The sequence below is a fragment of the Ornithorhynchus anatinus genome, chromosome 1 (assembly GCF_004115215.2).
Source record: "Ornithorhynchus anatinus isolate Pmale09 chromosome 1, mOrnAna1.pri.v4, whole genome shotgun sequence".
NCBI classification, from domain to species: Eukaryota; Metazoa; Chordata; class Mammalia; order Monotremata; family Ornithorhynchidae; genus Ornithorhynchus; species Ornithorhynchus anatinus.
Genome location: NC_041728.1, coordinates 130,027,123 through 130,044,852, shown reverse-complemented (window position 1 = coordinate 130,044,852; position 17,730 = coordinate 130,027,123). Strand labels below are relative to the sequence as shown.

General features: G+C 48.3%; 1 protein-coding gene across 2 annotated transcripts in view; it reads left to right on the top strand.

Annotated features, from left to right (window-relative positions):
• IQCG (IQ motif containing G) overlaps window positions 1-17,730 on the top strand; it is a 41,267-nt gene that overhangs the window by 16,451 nt on the left and 7,086 nt on the right. For both annotated transcript variants that reach the window (XM_029071613.1, XM_029071604.2), the window contains exons 4-7: window positions 667-914; window positions 5,494-5,622; window positions 11,061-11,142; window positions 17,038-17,199. In XM_029071613.1, coding sequence (XP_028927446.1) covers window positions 667-914; window positions 5,494-5,622; window positions 11,061-11,142; window positions 17,038-17,199 — 621 coding nt within the window. The remainder of the gene's footprint in view (window positions 1-666; window positions 915-5,493; window positions 5,623-11,060; window positions 11,143-17,037; window positions 17,200-17,730) is intronic.

Here is a 17,730-nt window from a genome sequence, read left to right as displayed (position 1 = left end):
TTGGGCAGGTCCTTCACTTCTCTGTGCCTCAGTATCCTCAACTATAAAATGGGGGTTAAATCCTACTCCCTCCTATTTAGAGCATGAGCCCCATGAGGGACCGGGACTGTGTGCACCCTGATATACATCTCTATCCTAGTGCTTATAACAGTGCTTCATACATAGTAAGTGCTTAACAAATACCATAAAAAAGAATCAATTATTTTATATTTCAGGTCTATTTGTCTTCCTTGTTTTCAGTCAGAGCACTTATAACAGTACTTGATACATAATAATAATAATGTTGGTATTTGTTAAGTGCTTACTATGTGCTGAGCACTGTTCTAAGCGCTGGGGTAGATATAAGGTAATCAGGTTGTCCCACATGAAGCTTACAGTCTTAATCCCCATTTTACAGATGAGGTAACTGAGGCACCGAGAAGTTAAGTGACTTGGCCAAAGTTACACAGACGGCAGGTGACGGAGCCAGGATTAGAACCCATAACCCCTGACTCCTAAGCCCATGCTCTTTCCACTGAGCCACGCTGCGATACATAGTAAGCGCTTAGCAAATATCATAAAAAAAGAATCAATTATTTTAGATTTCAAGTCTCTTTGTCTTCCTTGTTTACAGTTTCCCCTCTCTTCCTCTCATGGCCTCACACCACATCTTATCTATTGCTTTAGAGGGGAAGCGGAGAAATGGGGGTAGACATTCCAAGCCGCCTAGTCACGGGAAACAAGCCAGAAACCCCAACAAACTCCTGGAGAGAAAGTGTTCCGGCAATGTCAGCCAAAGGGCCAAAGTCGACCGTATTCAGCCAGAAGGATCAGGAGGCGAGTCAAGCTGACCCGACGGTTGACCACCTCATCAACAGACCCACAAAGCAGACCATATTGACCATGGAGACCCTCAAGAAAGTTCAAGCCGATAGGTAAGAGAGAAGGGGAACAAATTCGGAGCTTTGCTAATAACTAGGGCGGGGAGAGGATTGATAAATGGGTGGCTGGGGCCACAGAGAGGAGAGAGGCTGCCCCCGAAATAATCAGAGTAATTATTATTATGATATTTGTTAAGCACTTACTGTATGTCCATCTTAACTTCTGAGGGAGTTAGGTTGGCCACAGTCCCCATCCCAAATGGGGCGCACAGTCAAAGTAAGAGGGAGTAAGATTAAATCCCCATTTTACAGATGAGGTAACTGAAGCTCAGAGAAGTGAAGTGACTGGCTCAAGGTCACCCAGCAGACGTGTGGCAGAGCTGGGATTAGAACCCAAGCCTCCTGACTTCCAGGCCTGTGCTCCTTCCACTAGGCCAAGCTGCTTCTCTAAAGTGAATCAATGACTGGTGAAGGTTATAAACTCCCGTGAGGCAAGAATTGTGTTTAACTTGCATTGTAAGGCAGCTCATAGAGGTGATTAATCAATGAAGAATCACTGGTTCGGGAATTTCTCTGCCCCAGGGGTGATACACGGGATCAGCACAAGCGAGAGAAAGAATGCCTGGCTGAGGTGAGGATCAGTAATGTGGTAGTGGCTTTTTTGAGGGTGGGCTCCCAAATCCAATACCAGGTTCTAATCCCCATAGCTGTTTTCAGCCATGGGAATCCAAATAATAATAATAGTGGTATTTGTTAAGTGCTTCCTCTGTGCCAGGCACTCTACTAAGCGCTGGGGTGGATACAAGCAAATTGGGTTGGACACAGTCCCCGTCCCACAAGGGGCTCACAGTCTTCACTCCCATTTTACAGATGAGGTAACTGAGGCACAGAGCAGTAAAGTGACTTGCCCAAAGCCACACAGCAGACAAGTGGCAGAGTCGCGATTAGAACCCCTGAGTCCCCGGGCCGTGCCACTACACCAGGCTGGGACGCTCTTGGTTCCAACTAATGCCCCTGGGGATTGCAGCCACCATCCCATGACTTTTCTATTTAGGCTCCCCACCCCCTGCTCCCCAAGATGCCCAGGAAACATTCGGGGTTCAGAGCATTGGTCCTGCCCCTCCCAAGACCAGCAACTGCAATTGGCAGGAAATGCCCAGTGGCCGCCAGCCAGCAGCCCCGTGAACGCGATTCTCTCTGAATTAGCAAGTTCATCACACAGACAAGACCGGCACTCTTCTTTGTTATCTGTTTGAACAGATATGCTGCATTCACTTAGTCTGGACATTTCAGCCTCAACAGTAATTGCCCAACAGAATTTTAAAGCAGATTCCTGAGCTCGCGCTTCTTCTCATTTACAATCGGGGGCTCTCAATCCCTCTGAAATGCTGCTCTGCTTTCCTGCCATTCTCAGCTCCTTCCTCGGTTCATCACCCTGATGAAAATCAGCCCTCCTGTTGTACACCGTTTTCTAACTTTTTTTCCCTCCCGGCACCAGGCATTTGTCTCTCCTCCACTCCTTCCCATTAGATCGGTAAAATCCTTGATGATAGGGACCGTGTCTACTTTCTCTAGTGTACTTTCCCAAGTGTAGTCTGACCAGAATAAGCTCTCAATACGTACCACTGATTGATGGATTGATTTTAGGCTTTGGGGATTTTATAAACTTCTCTAGCTCTTGCCCTTTCCCCTTGGGAGGGTCCTGAGGAGTGAGCTGATTTTTTTTTGGAGGGGGAGGACTCCTTTAATGGCTTTTTTTAAGTGCTTACTGTGTGCCAGGCACTCTACTAAGTGCTGGGGTAGATACAAGGTCAACGGGTCCCACATGAGGCTCACAGTATTAATCCGCATTTTACAGATGAGGGAACTGAGGCACAGAGAAGTCAAGTGACTTGTCCAAGGTCACAAAGCAGACAGGTGGCATAGCCGGGATTAGAACCCAGGCCCTTCTGATTCCCAGGTCTAGGATCTATCCACTAGGGCCTACTGCTTCTTAGTTTCAGTTTCCAGTTCCAGAAACTTCTAGCAATTTCTACCTGACTTCATGCGGGGTTTAGTTTGGCCTAAGCTGACACGGGGTTGCTGTGATGAGACAGGAAGTTTTCCTTAGAGTGCCATTCAGCTCTGAACAGGAGGGGTCATTTCAGGGCTCCAGTGAAGGTTTGGTGCCCCTCTGGAAACCAAAAAGAAAACTTACTCGTTTCAAAAGGGATGTGATTTTTGTAGCCTGGACATTGGATAAATCAGTATTTGAGCCAGAAACTGTCTCAAAGCTATGACTCTAACTAGACTTAAATGGAGCACAGAAGAGGAAATAGACATTTTCCTTATAAAGTGTTCCAATCAATCAGTGGTAGTTATTGAGTGCTTACTGTGTACAGACCACTGTACTAAGCTCTTGGGAGAGTACAATAAAGCAGAGTTGGTAGACAGGTTCCCTGCCCACAGTGATCTTATAACCTAACCAGGATTGGTCCTTTTCATGTTCAGGGTGACAGTTCTTCTCCAAAGCTGTCCTGAAGTGACCTGAGTAATAAATAATATTCTTGGAATAGTCCCCAGCCTTCATCGTTCACTTATATTTGGCAGATAGCTCAGTCACAGACCCCAGGGTGCTGTATAACCTTGGAAAATGCATTTCTTCAGCACTTTTCCAGAAGTAGGATGCAGTGCAAAAATTGAAGGAGAAAAAACAAAACAAAAAACATTTTTTTTCCATTGTATTTATTGAGCACTTACTGTGTGCAGAGCTCTGTACTAAGAGTTTGGGAAAGTACAATACAGCAATAGAGACAATCCCTTCCCACAACAAGTTTACAGTCTAGAGGGGCAGAGACAGACATCAATATAAATAAATGACAGATATGTAAGTGCTGAGGGGTGGGGAGGGGGGGGAAGAACAAAGGGAGCAAGTCAGGGTGGTGCAGAAGGGAGTGGGGGATGAGGAAAAGTGGGGCCTAGTCTGGGAAGACCTCTTGGAGGAGATGTGCCTTCCGTAGGGCTTTGAAGGGCGGGGAGATTAACTGTCTGGCGGATTTGAGGAGGGGCGGCGTTCCAGACCAGGGGTAGGACGTGGGCCAGGGGTTGGCGGTGAGACAGGTGAGATGGAGGCAGAGTGAGAAGGTTAGCACTGGAGGAGCAGAGTGTGCGGACTGGGTTGTAGGAGCGAAGTGAGGTGAGGCAGGGGGTGGTGAGGTGATGGAGAGCTTTAAAGCCAATGGTGAGGAGTTTTTGTTTGATATGGAGGTGGGTAGGCAACCACTGGAGATTTTTGAGGAGAAGGGCGACATGCCCTGAACGTTTCTGTGGAAAGATAATCCGGGCAGCGGAGTGAATTATGGATTGGAGTGGGGAGAGGCAGGAGGTTGGGAGGTAAGCAAGGAGGCTGATGCAGTTATCTAGGCGGGATAGGATGAATGATTGTATTAAGGTGGAAGTGTTTTGAATAGAGAGGAGGAATAAAGAAATGAACGGTTATTCATCGCAGCAGTGAAGAACTTGAAGAGGTCAAGAATCTGCAACAATTTGGTGTGGACTATATGTTTTTCACACTGTGTTCATGCAAGCTTCTACTTAAGTGCTATTTCAGCCTGGAAAAATACAAGGGGCTGAGCTGCTCGGTTATTGTAACCAAAGAACACAGGTTTCTATTTCAAGACCTCAGTATATTAAAGTTTTATCTTCAAAGTTGACTGAATACGATAATGATAATAGTCATAACTGTGGTGTTGGTTAAACGCTTACTCTGTGCCAAGCACTGTACTAAGCGCTGGGGTAGATAGAAGATATTCAGGTTGGTCACAGTCTCTATCCCACTTGGAGCTCACAGTCTAAGAGGAAGGGAGAACAAGTACTGAATCCCCATTTTAAAGATGAAGAAACTGAGTTGCAGAGAAATTAAGTGGCTTGATCAAGGTTCCACAGGAGGCAAGTGGTGGAGCCGGGCTTAGGACTCAGGTCCCCTGCCTCCCAGGCCCATGTTCTTCCTTTAAGGAGGCCACTCTGCTTCCAGGAGCCACATTAAATATTGGAAAACCTAAGGTAATAGACAATGCAGACAATTGTTTTGCTGTTTTGTTGCCTGTCTCCCCCGTTTAGACTGTGAACCCGTAGTTGGGCAGGGCCTGTCTCTATCTATTGCCGAATTATACGTTTCAAGCATTTAGTACAGTGCTCAGCACCCAGTAAGTGTTCAATAAATACGATTGAATGAATGATACAGAAGCAGTGTGGTCTAGTGGAAAGAGCATGGACCTGGGAGTCAGAGGACCTGAGTCCTAATTTCAGCTCTGCCCCTTCTCTGCTGGGTGACCTTGGGCAAGTCACTTACCTTCTCTGTGTCTGTTTCCTCATCTGCAAAATGGGATTCAACACCTTTCTCCCTCCTACTTAGACTGTGAACCCCATATGGGACCTGCTTATCTTGTCTCTACCCCAGCGCTTCATACAGTGCTTGACACAGGGTAAGTGCTTAACAAATATGACAGTAATTATTATCATAACTGACGTTGAAGATTAGTGAGTGTTTTTCATTTTTGAACCGCTTTACCAAGACAGTCACGAACTGCGACCCCTCACCAAGGCAGAGGAACCATATTAACGTGTTCTGTTCCTCTCTCATTCTCCCTGGCAGGCAGTTTGCAAGTGATGTGATCGCTGAGACCCTTCAGGAGCTGCAAGTTTCGGGCACGTTTACAAGTCTCGTGAGAGCTCTGGAGAGAGAAAAAGAGAAGAAAACCCATTTCCATGACATTATTGTCAGGTCAGAGTCATAACAGATGTATCTATTTTTCTCTATGTGAAGAGGCTTAGAGTGTCCTGGCTCTGACTTTTATAGGAAAGTCTATTGCTTGGGTCATGGGAAGTTGATTGGCCGGCTGGATTCTTTACTCCATCAAGGCTCTCACGGTGCAAACGATTCACTCCATATAGCTAAGCTTCAGTTTCCTCTTCTAACAGTAATAATAATAACAATTCAATTGTATTTACTGAGCGCTTACTGTGTGCAGAGCACTGTACTGAGCACTTGGGAGAGTACGATATAACAGACATTGTGGTATATGTTAAGCACTTACTATGTCCCAAGCACTGTATTAAGCTCTAGGGTAGATGCAAGATATTCAGATTGAACAAAGTGTCTGACCCACATGGGGCTTGCAGTCAAAGCGGGAGGGAAAACAAGGATTTCACCCCTATTTTGCTAATGAGCAGCAGTGTAGTCTAGTGGAAAGAGCACGGGCTGGGAGTCAGAAGGTCATGGGTTCTAATCCTAGCTCTGCCACTTATCTGCTGTGTGACCTTGGGCGAGACTTCTCTGTGCCTCAATTCCCTCATCTGTAAAATGGAGATTAAGACTGGGACCCCTATGTGGGACATGGACTATGTCAAACCTGATTGTCTTGTATCTACTCCGGGGCTTAGTACGGCACCTGACCCATCGTAAAAGCTTAGCAAATACCATTAAAAAAAAAGGATGAGGAAACTTAGGCACAGAGTAGCTAAATGACTTGTCCAAGGTCACACAGCAGCCAGTGACCCAGGAATCCTGACTCCCAGGCCTGTGCTTTTTCCTCTAGGCCACGCTGCTTCCTCTTCTGTAAAATCAGAGTTTTCCCTTCCCTTGTGGAAAATTGTGAGGATAATTTGCTAATTTCTAAAAAGTGCTCTGAGACCCTTAAAGAAAGACTTTCTAGAACCCTAGGCATAATTTTTTAAAAAAAGCACTTCTAAGAAAAACCAGCATTTCATAGCAACTTCTGTTGGGCAGAATCCCAAAGTTCTTGGTCCAAGATGAATATTTAGCACCACCTAAAAGCTCGTAGACCAAAGGCCCTCGCACAGAGCCTTCATTAGATGACCCCCTCCTAAGGATTGCGGAAGGAACCAGCCACTTTGAGCATAAGTTTTCCTCTATTCTTTTGCAAAAGTCATGAAGAAATATATGGACTGATATATAGGAAAAAACTATTAAATCATCGGTTTCTCCTTTGCTATCATGCCAAGATACAGGTTCAGGTTTCTGTTTCAATTGGAAATTCACACAGATCATCTTCCCTCCTGCCTGAAACTCCCTGTAATTTCATATCCGACAGACTACCATACTTCCCGTCTTCAAAGTCCTACTATAGTTACATCTCCTCCAGGAAGCCTTCCTGACTCAGCCCCTCACTCTATTTTCCCTCCCTTCTGTGTCATCTCTGGTTTTGTATACCTTAGCACTCTGATACTCACCCGTTCCCACAGCCCTTATATACATACTCCTCTGCTTCCCCTATCTGGAACTTATTTTAACATCTTTCTCACCGGCTAGACTGTAAACTGTTGAGGAACGGGATTGTGTCTGCCAACTCCACTGTGCCCTTTTAGCTGCATAGAGGAGTGTTTAATAAGTACCACTGATTGAGTGATCCGCAAAGAAAAAACTGGAAATATTTTTGTGTCATCTAAACCTTTAATTGACTCTTTTAATAAGGTCACTTTGCATGCTCTGTGATGGATGGGGGACAAGCTCATTAAAAGAGCTTTACCATTCAGCTTCCAAAAGGAATTGTCCTTGACCAGCTGGATTTTGTAGCTAGTTTGAAACGGTTACTCTCTCTAATGATGACGATGATGATGATGGTATTTGTTAAGCGCTTACTATGTGCCTAGCACTTTCTAAGGGCTGGAGTAGATAAAAGGTAATCAGGTTGTCCCACGTGGGGCTCATAGTCTTAATCCTCATTGTACAGATGAGGTAACTGAGGCCCAGAGAAGTGGTTTGCCCAAGGTCACACAGCAGACAAGTGGCAGAGCCGGGATTAGAACCCACATCCTCTGACTCCTAAATCCGGGCTCTTCCACTAAGCCTCGCTGCTTCTCTGAGGTGCGCAGAAGTGTCACATTTGGCAGCCCCAAAATATATGGTTGGAGATACTGAGCCTGTCAACCAATCAGTGGTATTTGAACAGTTACTATGAGTAGAGCTCTGTACTAAGCGTTTGGGAGAGTACAATACAACAGATTTGGTAGACAGGATTCCTGCCCACAAGGAATTTACAGCCTAGTGGAGAAGCTTTCAGTCTAGCTGCAACCCACAGAGGTTTGGGTCCCCTGGAAAGCATTGGCTCACCCTAGGGTGGTCTGCTCGACAAGATGACACCCGCTTAGAGACCCTCCGGGGCAGGAGTGACTCGGGATTCCTCCCCAGCAATTCCCAAGTGTTCTGGGATTGACGTCCATCCTGAACCATCCAAGACCCTTGCCATAGTTCTTGTCTGTCCGTCTCCCTCGATTAGACTGTAAGCCCGTCAAAGGGCAGGGATTGTCTCTATCTGTTGCCGATTTGTCCATTCCAAGCGCTTAGTCCAGTGCTCTGCACATAGAAAGCGCTCAATAAATACTATTGAATGAATGAACTCAGCCATGTAGCAAGGCGCCCGAACTGAGAGGCAAGCCTAGCCTGAGCTGCTCTCCCTTAGGGCACCGCTCCCCTAGGGCCGGTCCAGAGGAGGCAATTGCCCAGGCCCCGAGGGCAAATCACTTTACTCCTCTGGTCCTTAGTGACCTCATCTGTAAAATGGGGATTGAAACTGTGAGCCCCACATGGGACAGGGACCCGATTTACTCATAACCACCCCAGGGCTTAGTAGTAATAATAATAATGGTATTTAAGGGCTTACTATTCATTCATTCAATCGTATTTCTTGAGCGCTTACTGTGTGCAGAGCACTGTACTAAGTGCTAGGGTGAATTCAAGCCAATTGGGCTGGACCCGGTCCCTGTCCCATGTGGGGTTCACAGTCTCACTCCCCATTTTACAACTGAGGTAACTGAGGCCCAGAGAAGTGAAGTGACTTGCCCCAGGTCATACAGCAGGCAAGTGGCAAAGCGGGGACTAGAACCCATGACCTCCTGACTCTGAGGCCCTTGATCTATCTGTAATGCCATACTGTTTCCCCAGTACCTGGCACATAGTAAGTGCTTAACAAATATCACAATGATTATTATTGTTGTTGTTGTTAGGGAGCTTCACTCTCCTGGATAATGAGCCTCATGGCAGCTTCTACCATGTAGAGTATCAAGGGAAGGACTTGCCCAAGTCACCGGTGTCCCCGACTCCCATAGGGCCCCAGGGGACACCCCCACATTCTGCCCTAGGGCAGCTTTCTAGGATCCCACTTGCCAGAAGAGTGAGGGAGGTCATGGCAAAGTGCCTTTTATGAGCCCCGCTGCTGCCCAGCATCAGACTGAAGGGAAGAAGGGAGGGAGGAGAGGTTTTAGAGCGGAATTTCCACTCGTTAAAGTAATAATAATAATAACGTTGGTATTTGTTAAGCGCTTACTATGTGCAGAGAGCACTGTTCTAAGCGCTGGGGTAGATACAGGGTCATCAGGTTGTCCCACGTGGGGCTCACAGTCTTAATCCCCATTTTACAGATGAGGTAACTGAGGCCCAGAGAAGTGAAGTGACTTGCCCACAGTCACACAGCTGACAAATGGCAGAGCCGGAAGTCGAACTCATGACCTCTGACTCCGAAGCCCAGGCTCTTTTCCACTGAGCCAGGCTTAACTTCACTCACCCTCTGCATGGGCCACTGGGACCCACACCAGGTTTTTGGCCCGAGCCCTGGCTACAGCCCCAAAGGGACAACCCTCCCTAAACCCTTGAGGTGTTCCTTGGTCTGAGCCACCCCAGGATTGGGGGAGGCTTTTTTGGTGTTGCTCAACCACTGAATTTGGAAGCCGGGCTCCTCTCTGTCCTCAGAGATAATAATAATAATAATAATGATGTTGGTATTTGTTAAGCGCTTACTATGTGCAGAGCATTGTTGTAAGCATTGGGGGAGATAAAGGGTCATCAGGTTGTCCCACGTGAGGCTCACAGTCTTAATCCCCATTTTACAGATGAGGTAACTGAGGCACAGAGAAGTGAAGTGACTTGCCCACAGTCACACAGCTGACAAGTGGCAGATCTGGGATTCAAACCCATGACCCCCGACTCCCAAGCCTGGTGCGAGGAGGGAAACAGTGTGCCCTAGTCGATAGAGCACGGACCTGGGAGTCAGAAGGATCTGGATTCTTATCCTGGCTCTGCCACTTGTCTGCTGTGTGACCTTGGGCAAGTCATTTCACTTCCTCTCTGCCTGAGTTTCCTTATCAGTAAAATGGGGAGTAAGACTCTGAGCCCCATTTGGGACGGACTGTGTCCAACTGATTAGCTGGCATCTACCCCAGTGCCTGGCACATCGTAAGGGCTTAACAAATACCATAAAAAATATATGTATCGGGGTAATTCATGAAGGAGGCTGATTTCCATCAGAGAAGCAGCATTGGCTTAGTGGATAGAGCACAGGACTGGGAGTCATAAGGGCCTGGGTTCTAATCCTCGCTCCACCACATGTCTGCTGTGTGACCTTGGGCATGTCACTTAACTTCTCTGGGCCTCAGTTACCTGATCTGCAAAATGGGGATTAAGAATGTGAGCTCCATGTGGGACAGGGACTGTGTCCAACCTGATTAGGGGAAGCAGTTTGGCTCAGTGGAAAGAGCCTAGGCTTCGGAGTCAGAGGTCATGGGTTCGACTCCCGGCTCTGCCACTTGTCAGCTGTGTGACTGTGGGCAAGTCACTTAGGTTGTCTGTGCCTCAGTTACCTCATCTGTAAAATGGGGATTAACTGTGAGCCTCACGTGGGACAACTGATTACCCTGTATCTCCCCCAGCGCTTAGAACAGTGCTCTGCAGATTAAGCACTTAACAAATACCAACATTATCATCATTATTATTATTAGCTCATATCTACCCCAGTGCCTAGAAAAGTGCTTGGCACATAGTAAGCACTTAGCAAGTACTAAAGGTATTATTATTATGATTATTACTGCACGCTTTGTTTGCATGACCATAGGATCTGAGTGGCATTCATCACTGAGGTCCAGAATTCTGGTTTCCACCCACATACATGGGTTTCAAGATGAAGGGATGGATGTCCTCTCACAAGATAGGAAAAAAAACAATGCAGGGTCTGCTCAGTCGTGGTAACAGGGCGGTTTTCTAACGGGCAGTGAGGGAAAGGGTACGAGCCAGAGGGCTGAAGAACAACACTGACTGGATCAGAAATCAAGATGCTTCCTTTCTGAGGACCGTAAATAAAATCAGACCCTCATTTCTCCTCCAGTAGCCAAAGCAGCCACTCTTCCCCTTGCCCCTCCTTTTTCCTCCAGGGAGGAACAAGGAAGGAAACAGATACGATCACTTCAGAAAGAGCTACAAGACGTCAAAAAAGAACGAGAGATAAAAGTCCAGGTAAGAATCCCTTCAGGTAAGCAGGGCCGCTCAGGGGCCGAGGGGAGCTGAGGTGATCCGATGCGGTTCCCTCCCAACCTGATTTTTGGTCTTGGTTGGAGAACCCGCTCTCGTAAATGTAAAAACCTGAGCCCGGTTCTTTTGTTGATGACTTGGCTGGGACTGGGAATCGGAATTCTAGAGTTTACAAGCTCAGTTTATGGAGCCAACTGTACTTGTCTCCATCAGAGTCTATGGGCTGAAACAGTACAAGGGCGTGAGTAGGTTATCTGCCCCCAGAAGTTACAGGAACTCACTTGACATTTGGTTTGCAAGAGCTCCAGCATTTATTCAAAGACAGTAGTTCTCTGGGGGTCCTCCCGTGTACCTGTCTCTTCAGCAGTGACCCACCGAACCACCCCTGAATGAGTCCTGGGACATCACTCCCCCCATCAGCTTTTGGCTCCCGTCTTTGCAGCCCCTCTTGCTCTCTGGCCCTCCTCAGCTTTATCACATTGACTGGTTTGCATTCATAATAATAATGTTGGTATTTGTTAAGCGCTTACTATGTGCAGAGCACTGTTCTAAGCACTGGGGTAGACACAGGGGAATCAGCTTGTCCCACATGGGGCTCACAGTCTTCATCCCCATTTTACAGATGAGGTAACTGAGGCACCGAGAAGTGAAGTGACTTGCCCAAAGTCCCACAGCTGACAAGTGGCCGAGCTGGGATTCGAACCCATGACCTCTGACTCCCAGGCCCGGGCTCTTTCCACTGAGCCACGCTGCTTCTCACAACATTCATGTTTTCTCTCCTGGGAAAATCCCTCTTCCTTAGATTTCCCTTTGCGCTTTGCCAGGGATAACAAGCCTTTTCCCCTCCCCCTACTCTCCCATCATTATCAAATTCTCTTTGCTCTTCTTTACCAACCGGCAACAAGAGAGCCATTTATGCTCCTTTCCCCGCCAGCCCTCTGAGAGAATATTATTCTCTGCACTTCTATAACCGTTTCAAGATCTGGCACTATGCTAGTTACCTTCTTCCTTTCTCTTTTTATTATGGCATTTGGTAAGCACTTCCAGGTGCCAGGGACTGTACTAACACAAGCTAATCAGGTTGGACACAGTCCCTGTCCCACATGGGGCTCATGGTCTTAATCCCCATTTTACAGATGAGGTAACAGAGAGAGACGTGTAATGACTTGCATAAGGTCACGTAGCAGACAAACGGCAGAGCCGGGATTGGAACCCAGGTCCTTCTGACTCCGAGGCCCGGGTTCTCTCTCCACTAGGCCTTGCTGCTCCTTCTCTTCCTCCTTTACCCTCTCACCATGGCTCCTTAAAAGCACATTGAGGATGGAACTTTCTCAGAATCAATACCATTGCTCCAGAGACTGATGGTTTTGGTTGGTACTCTCAGCCAAGAGAAAAATGCAAGGTTTACTTGCCAAGCAGGCGGGGGTGACCCTGGGGAGGTGTCCGGGGGTGTAACCTCCGGGGGTGGGCCTCCTCCCCTGATCTTTAATGGAGATCAGCTGGTGTAGGTCTAGAGCAGGAGAGAAACATCCCTGGCCCCGAAACAGAAAGGCCCTGACTGGCTCCAACAAGGCCCAAGGACCCCCCCCCAGCTCGTCCCCCGGAACCTCCCCCGGGCTGCCTGAGTCGGGAAGAGACGAGGGGGATCACAGTTCTCAGAAACACTCGGGCCGGGGGGTAGGGAAGAGTGGGAACAGGGTGAGGAGAGTCGGTGCGGACTTGCGGCCGGACGGACGGTCACCGGAAGGTCACCTCTGCCGCCGAGCCGTGGGCGGGAGTGACTCGCCTGATGTCGGTTCCTGCCCTTGGGCTCTAGTTGATCCCTCTGCCACAGTAACTGAGTGCTTGGAGGAACATTTTCTCTTGGGACAACGCAAGGCTGTAATTGGCCAGAAAACCATCTTCCCAATATATCCCCTCCACGATTTTCTCTGTTTCCCTCAATCAAGGAGGATTTCTGAGATAGGAATAATAATAATCACTGTGATATTTGTTAAGCACTTACTATTCATTTGATCGTATTTATTCAGCGCTTTCTGTGTGCAAAGTACCGTACTAAGCACTTGGGAGAATATAATATAACAACAGACACATTCCTGCCCACAATGAGACGTTAATATAAATAAATAGATAAATAACAGATATATACATATCTGTATAAACATATGTGCAGTGGGGATGTGCCTAGCACTTTTCTAAGCACTGGAGTAAATACATGGTAATCAGGTTGGACACAGTCAGTGTCCCACAGGGCCTCACAGTCTTAATCCCCATTTTACAGATGAGGGAACTGAGGCACAGAGAAGTTACATGATTGCCCAAGGACATACAGCAACAAGATAGCAGAGCCAGGATTCAAACCCACGTCCTCTGACTTCTAGCTCCATGGCTCAGTGGAAAGAGCCCGGGCTTGGGAGTCAGAGGTCATGGGTTCGAATCCCCATTCTGCCACTTGTCAGCTGTTTGACCGTGGGCAAGTCACTTGACTTCTCTGTGCCTCAGTTCCCTCATCTGTAAAATGGGGATTAAGACTGTGAGCCTCACATGGGACAATCTGATTACCCTGTATCTCCCCCAGCGCTTAGAACATAGTAAGCGCTTAACAAATACCAACATTATTATTATTATTACTAGCCCTCGCTGCTTCTCAGATGAGAAAGGGCAGTGGCGACTTCCTTCTCCAGTGCAGAAAAATGTACCCAAATCCCAGCGATTACACTCATGTCTCCACTGTGTGTCAATCAATCAGTCAATGGTGTTTATTGAGCACTTACTGAGAGTACAGCATTGTCCTAAACTCTCGGGCGAGTACATGTAACCAAGCTGGTAGACACGTTCCCTGCCCCCAACGATCTTACAGTCTCCTACCGTGAAAACAGAAACCCATCGGCCCTCGTCATCATCAGAGAGCCTCATTAGCGCAACCCGACTCTCTCCGTTACAAAATAGCTCATCTCCAAAGTCGAATAGCCAATTTGGGCCGTAAGGCGATCATGGGACCTGGAAACTTAAATTCTGGATGCCCGACAGGAAACCCACAAAACACATCATTCCGAAGGCCTCAGTCATGTGCAAGAGCCTTCTCGACACCAGGGGAGCAAACGTTACCGAAGAGGGAGGGGCCGAACGCCGTCGAGCCAGATTTTCCTTTGGTCTGTGGAAAACGCTCCTACGGAGGAAAGCTTTTTCCGATCAGTCGCACACCCCACCAGCCCATAACTCAGTAATTCCACCTCGGTTCTTTCCCGGAGCACAGGGACCGATGAAAGACTCCGGAGGCGGTCCCATGACCGGATCCCGTTTGAAGGCCTTAGTGTTTTGATTTAAACGTACCAGCCCCTTGGCGTTTCATCCCTTCCCCTAAACCAAGCCTCTTTGCTGAAAAACAGGGTACGAATTTGCCTGGAATCGCAGCAAACAGGAAGGAACCTGGGGAATAATCAGAGGCACATGGCAGCGGTGGCTCTGAAGTCAGCTGCCTCTGGCCCGGCCGGTTAAATTGTAAACTCGTCTTTTATGACTTTTTAAGTGCTTGCATAATGTCCTGCCTTATGTTTTCTTCATTTAAGAACCTCCCTGAGTTTCAACTCTGCGTTTCTCATCTTCTCGGCGTATCTTCGGGAAAGCAAATAAATCCAGCTTGGAAAAACACCACCCGACCGTCCCTTGCTCTTTGTTTTCTACCCGCTTTCTCTTGCCTGCAGCGGGGCACAGTAGAAAACACCAGGGCCATTCAGAGTCTCTTTCTCAGGATCTGAGCCCCTGCCTAAGGCCGACTGAGATCCCACAGCAGAAGTCCCCCAAAAACCAAATAAAGGGAAAACCGGCTTCTCTTCTTGATGTTAGGGTGGCTGGCGTTGAATTTGGTGCCCTGCACCCAGGAGGGGTTTAACAAATACCATCAACTGACTGCTTCTCTTGATGGTAAAGTGTCGGGTGCTGGATACAGTGCTCTACAACTCAGCCTGCACACTTCACTCCTCTAATGCTAACCTTCTCACTGTACCTCTATCTCATCTATCTTGCTGCTGATCTCTTGCTCACGTCCTGCCTCTGGCCTGGAACGCCCTCCCTCTTCATATCCGACAGACGGCGACTCTCCCTCGCTTCAACCTTTATTGAAGGCGCATCTCCTCCAAGAAGCCTTCCCTGACTAAGCCCACTTTCCTCTTCTTCCTTCCCCATTCTGCGTCACCCTGACTCGCTCCCTTTATTCATTCCTTCTCCCAGCCCCACAGTCCTTACGTACATATCTGTCATTTATGTATATTAATATCTGTCTCCCCCTCTAGGCTGTCAGCTTGTTGTGGGCAGGGAATATGCCTGTTTATTGTTGTATTCTCCCTTAGTATAGAGCTCTGCATACAGTAAGCACTCGATAAATGCGACTGACTGACTGACCCAGTAAACGCAGGATGAATACCACTGATTGATCGTTTCTCTTCTTGATGTTAACATGTCCAGCGATTAGCACAGCGCGCTACACCCAGCAAGCGCTCAATGCATACCATTGATGGTTTGAGTAGTGGGGAGCTGGGGGCACGACCCCAAGAGAGCTGGCGGCGACTCCTTCTCTAGGCAGTCATCCATACGGACTGGTACAGGGGCAGCCTTGCCAGGAAGATGGACCTTCTCAACTGGTCTGACTCACGTCGGTTTGACACCGGAATTCCAAACGGTGTCCTGAAATTTTCCGAGTGGATGGGCCGCACCCCTTCTTTACATCAAGAAGAGAAGCGATCCGTCAATCGGTGGGATTCATTGTGCGCTTACTGGGTCGGTCAGTCAACTGAAAGAGGGGGGAGGTCCTGACCTAGGTGACCCCTGGCAGCTATTTTTTAGCCCCGGTTTCAGTCTTCTCTCTGCTCCCCGGATCCAGTTGGTGAAGGACTCACTGACCTGCCTTTCCTTGGTTTCTCTCCACACTCACACACCCGTTGATCAGTGTTATTTAGGCTCAGTGGAACGAGCACGGGCTTGGGAGTCGGAGGTAATGGGTTCGAATCCCGGTTCTGCCACTTGTCAGCTGTGTGACTGTGGGCAAGTCATTTAACTTCTCTGTGGCTCAGTTCCCTCATCTGTAAAATGGGGATTAAGACTGTGAGCCTCATGTGGGGACAACCTGATTACCCTTTGTCTATCCCAGTGCTTAGAACAGTGCTCTGCATGTAGTAAGTGCTTAACAAATACCAACATTATTATTATTTATTAAGCGCTTACTGGGTGCAGGACAGTGCCCCCAGTGTTTGGGAGAGTACAGTGCCACAAAGTTGGTAGACCCGAGCCCTGCTCTCCAAGAGCTTACTGTCTAGCTGAAACCGGCCCAGAATATAAAAGGCGGGATATATAAATATAGAAATATATAAGGGAGCGGCCATGTCAAAAAAATCAAGCAGGCAGATTCCATGATGGGGAACAGCCGCTTAGATACTGTACAGACATTTAGAGTTACTTCGGACAAGATGGTCGAAATCCCTTCGGGAGGTTAAGTCCAAATGCAGCCCAGGGAGGGAGCTGACAGTTATCTTCCAGATTCAGAGAGGTTCTCCGAGGTAGATGAAGGTTATTTGTGGGAGCTCTAAAGTGTAGAAGTTGTGCATTCGGGGAAGGAACCTCAGAATCCCGTTTTCCAGAAGCAGATCCTTCGTCTACCTTCCAGTTCGTAGAATTGGCCAAGATGACAAACCGCATTGCCCACGCACTGAGACTGCGCCACCCCCACCCCACCCCCATAGTCCCCGAAGACCCAACGAGGATGGCCTTGGTTTGGGAACTCGGCCTAACCCACGCAGCCGGCAAGTCTGAGTGCCCACCGCTGGCACCTTGGCCTTAGCTACTGAGCTACGACTTTCCTCACCAGAGCCCCGGCCTTTCCTCCAGAGTCAGAAAGAGCACATCGCGTACCTCAAGGACCAGCTGCAGGAGATGAAGGCCAAGACCAACATGGAGAGCCGGTACGTGAAGAAGAGCACGGAGCTGCAGATCACCCAGACCCGGAACAAATGCGACAGGGCCGAAGAGAACCTGCTGGATGAGATTGAGGTGAGCGGGGAGGGAACCGGCGAGGACTGGTGAGCCCCTCGCCCAACCGAAGGGCCTGTCCGTCGTATATATTGAGCACTTACTGTGGGAGGAGCACTGTACTGAGCGCTTGGGAGAGTACAGTGCAACAATAAACGGACACATTCCCTGCCCACAACGAGCTCACAGTTTAGAGGGGGAGAGAGGTATTACTATAAATAAAATTACAGGTGTGGACGTAATTGCTGTGGGGCTGGGAGTTACGGGGTGGGAGGCCGAGGAGGAGCCCCGTAAACTCGGCTCTAGACCGTAAACTCATTAGGGGCAGGGGACGTGTCTGCTAATTCTATTGTGTCGTACTCTCCATTTACCGTTGGAAACTTGCCACCATTCCCCTACCTCCCTTCCCCCCGCCCCCTCCACCCACATATTTGACGGTAATAAAAAGGACAGAATGAGGGCTTGGGGTGCGTACTTGGGAGCAGAGACGCCGGCGGGCTACGGCCTGGCCTCCCGCTCTCTCTAATGACTCTGGGAATCGACCATGTTTAT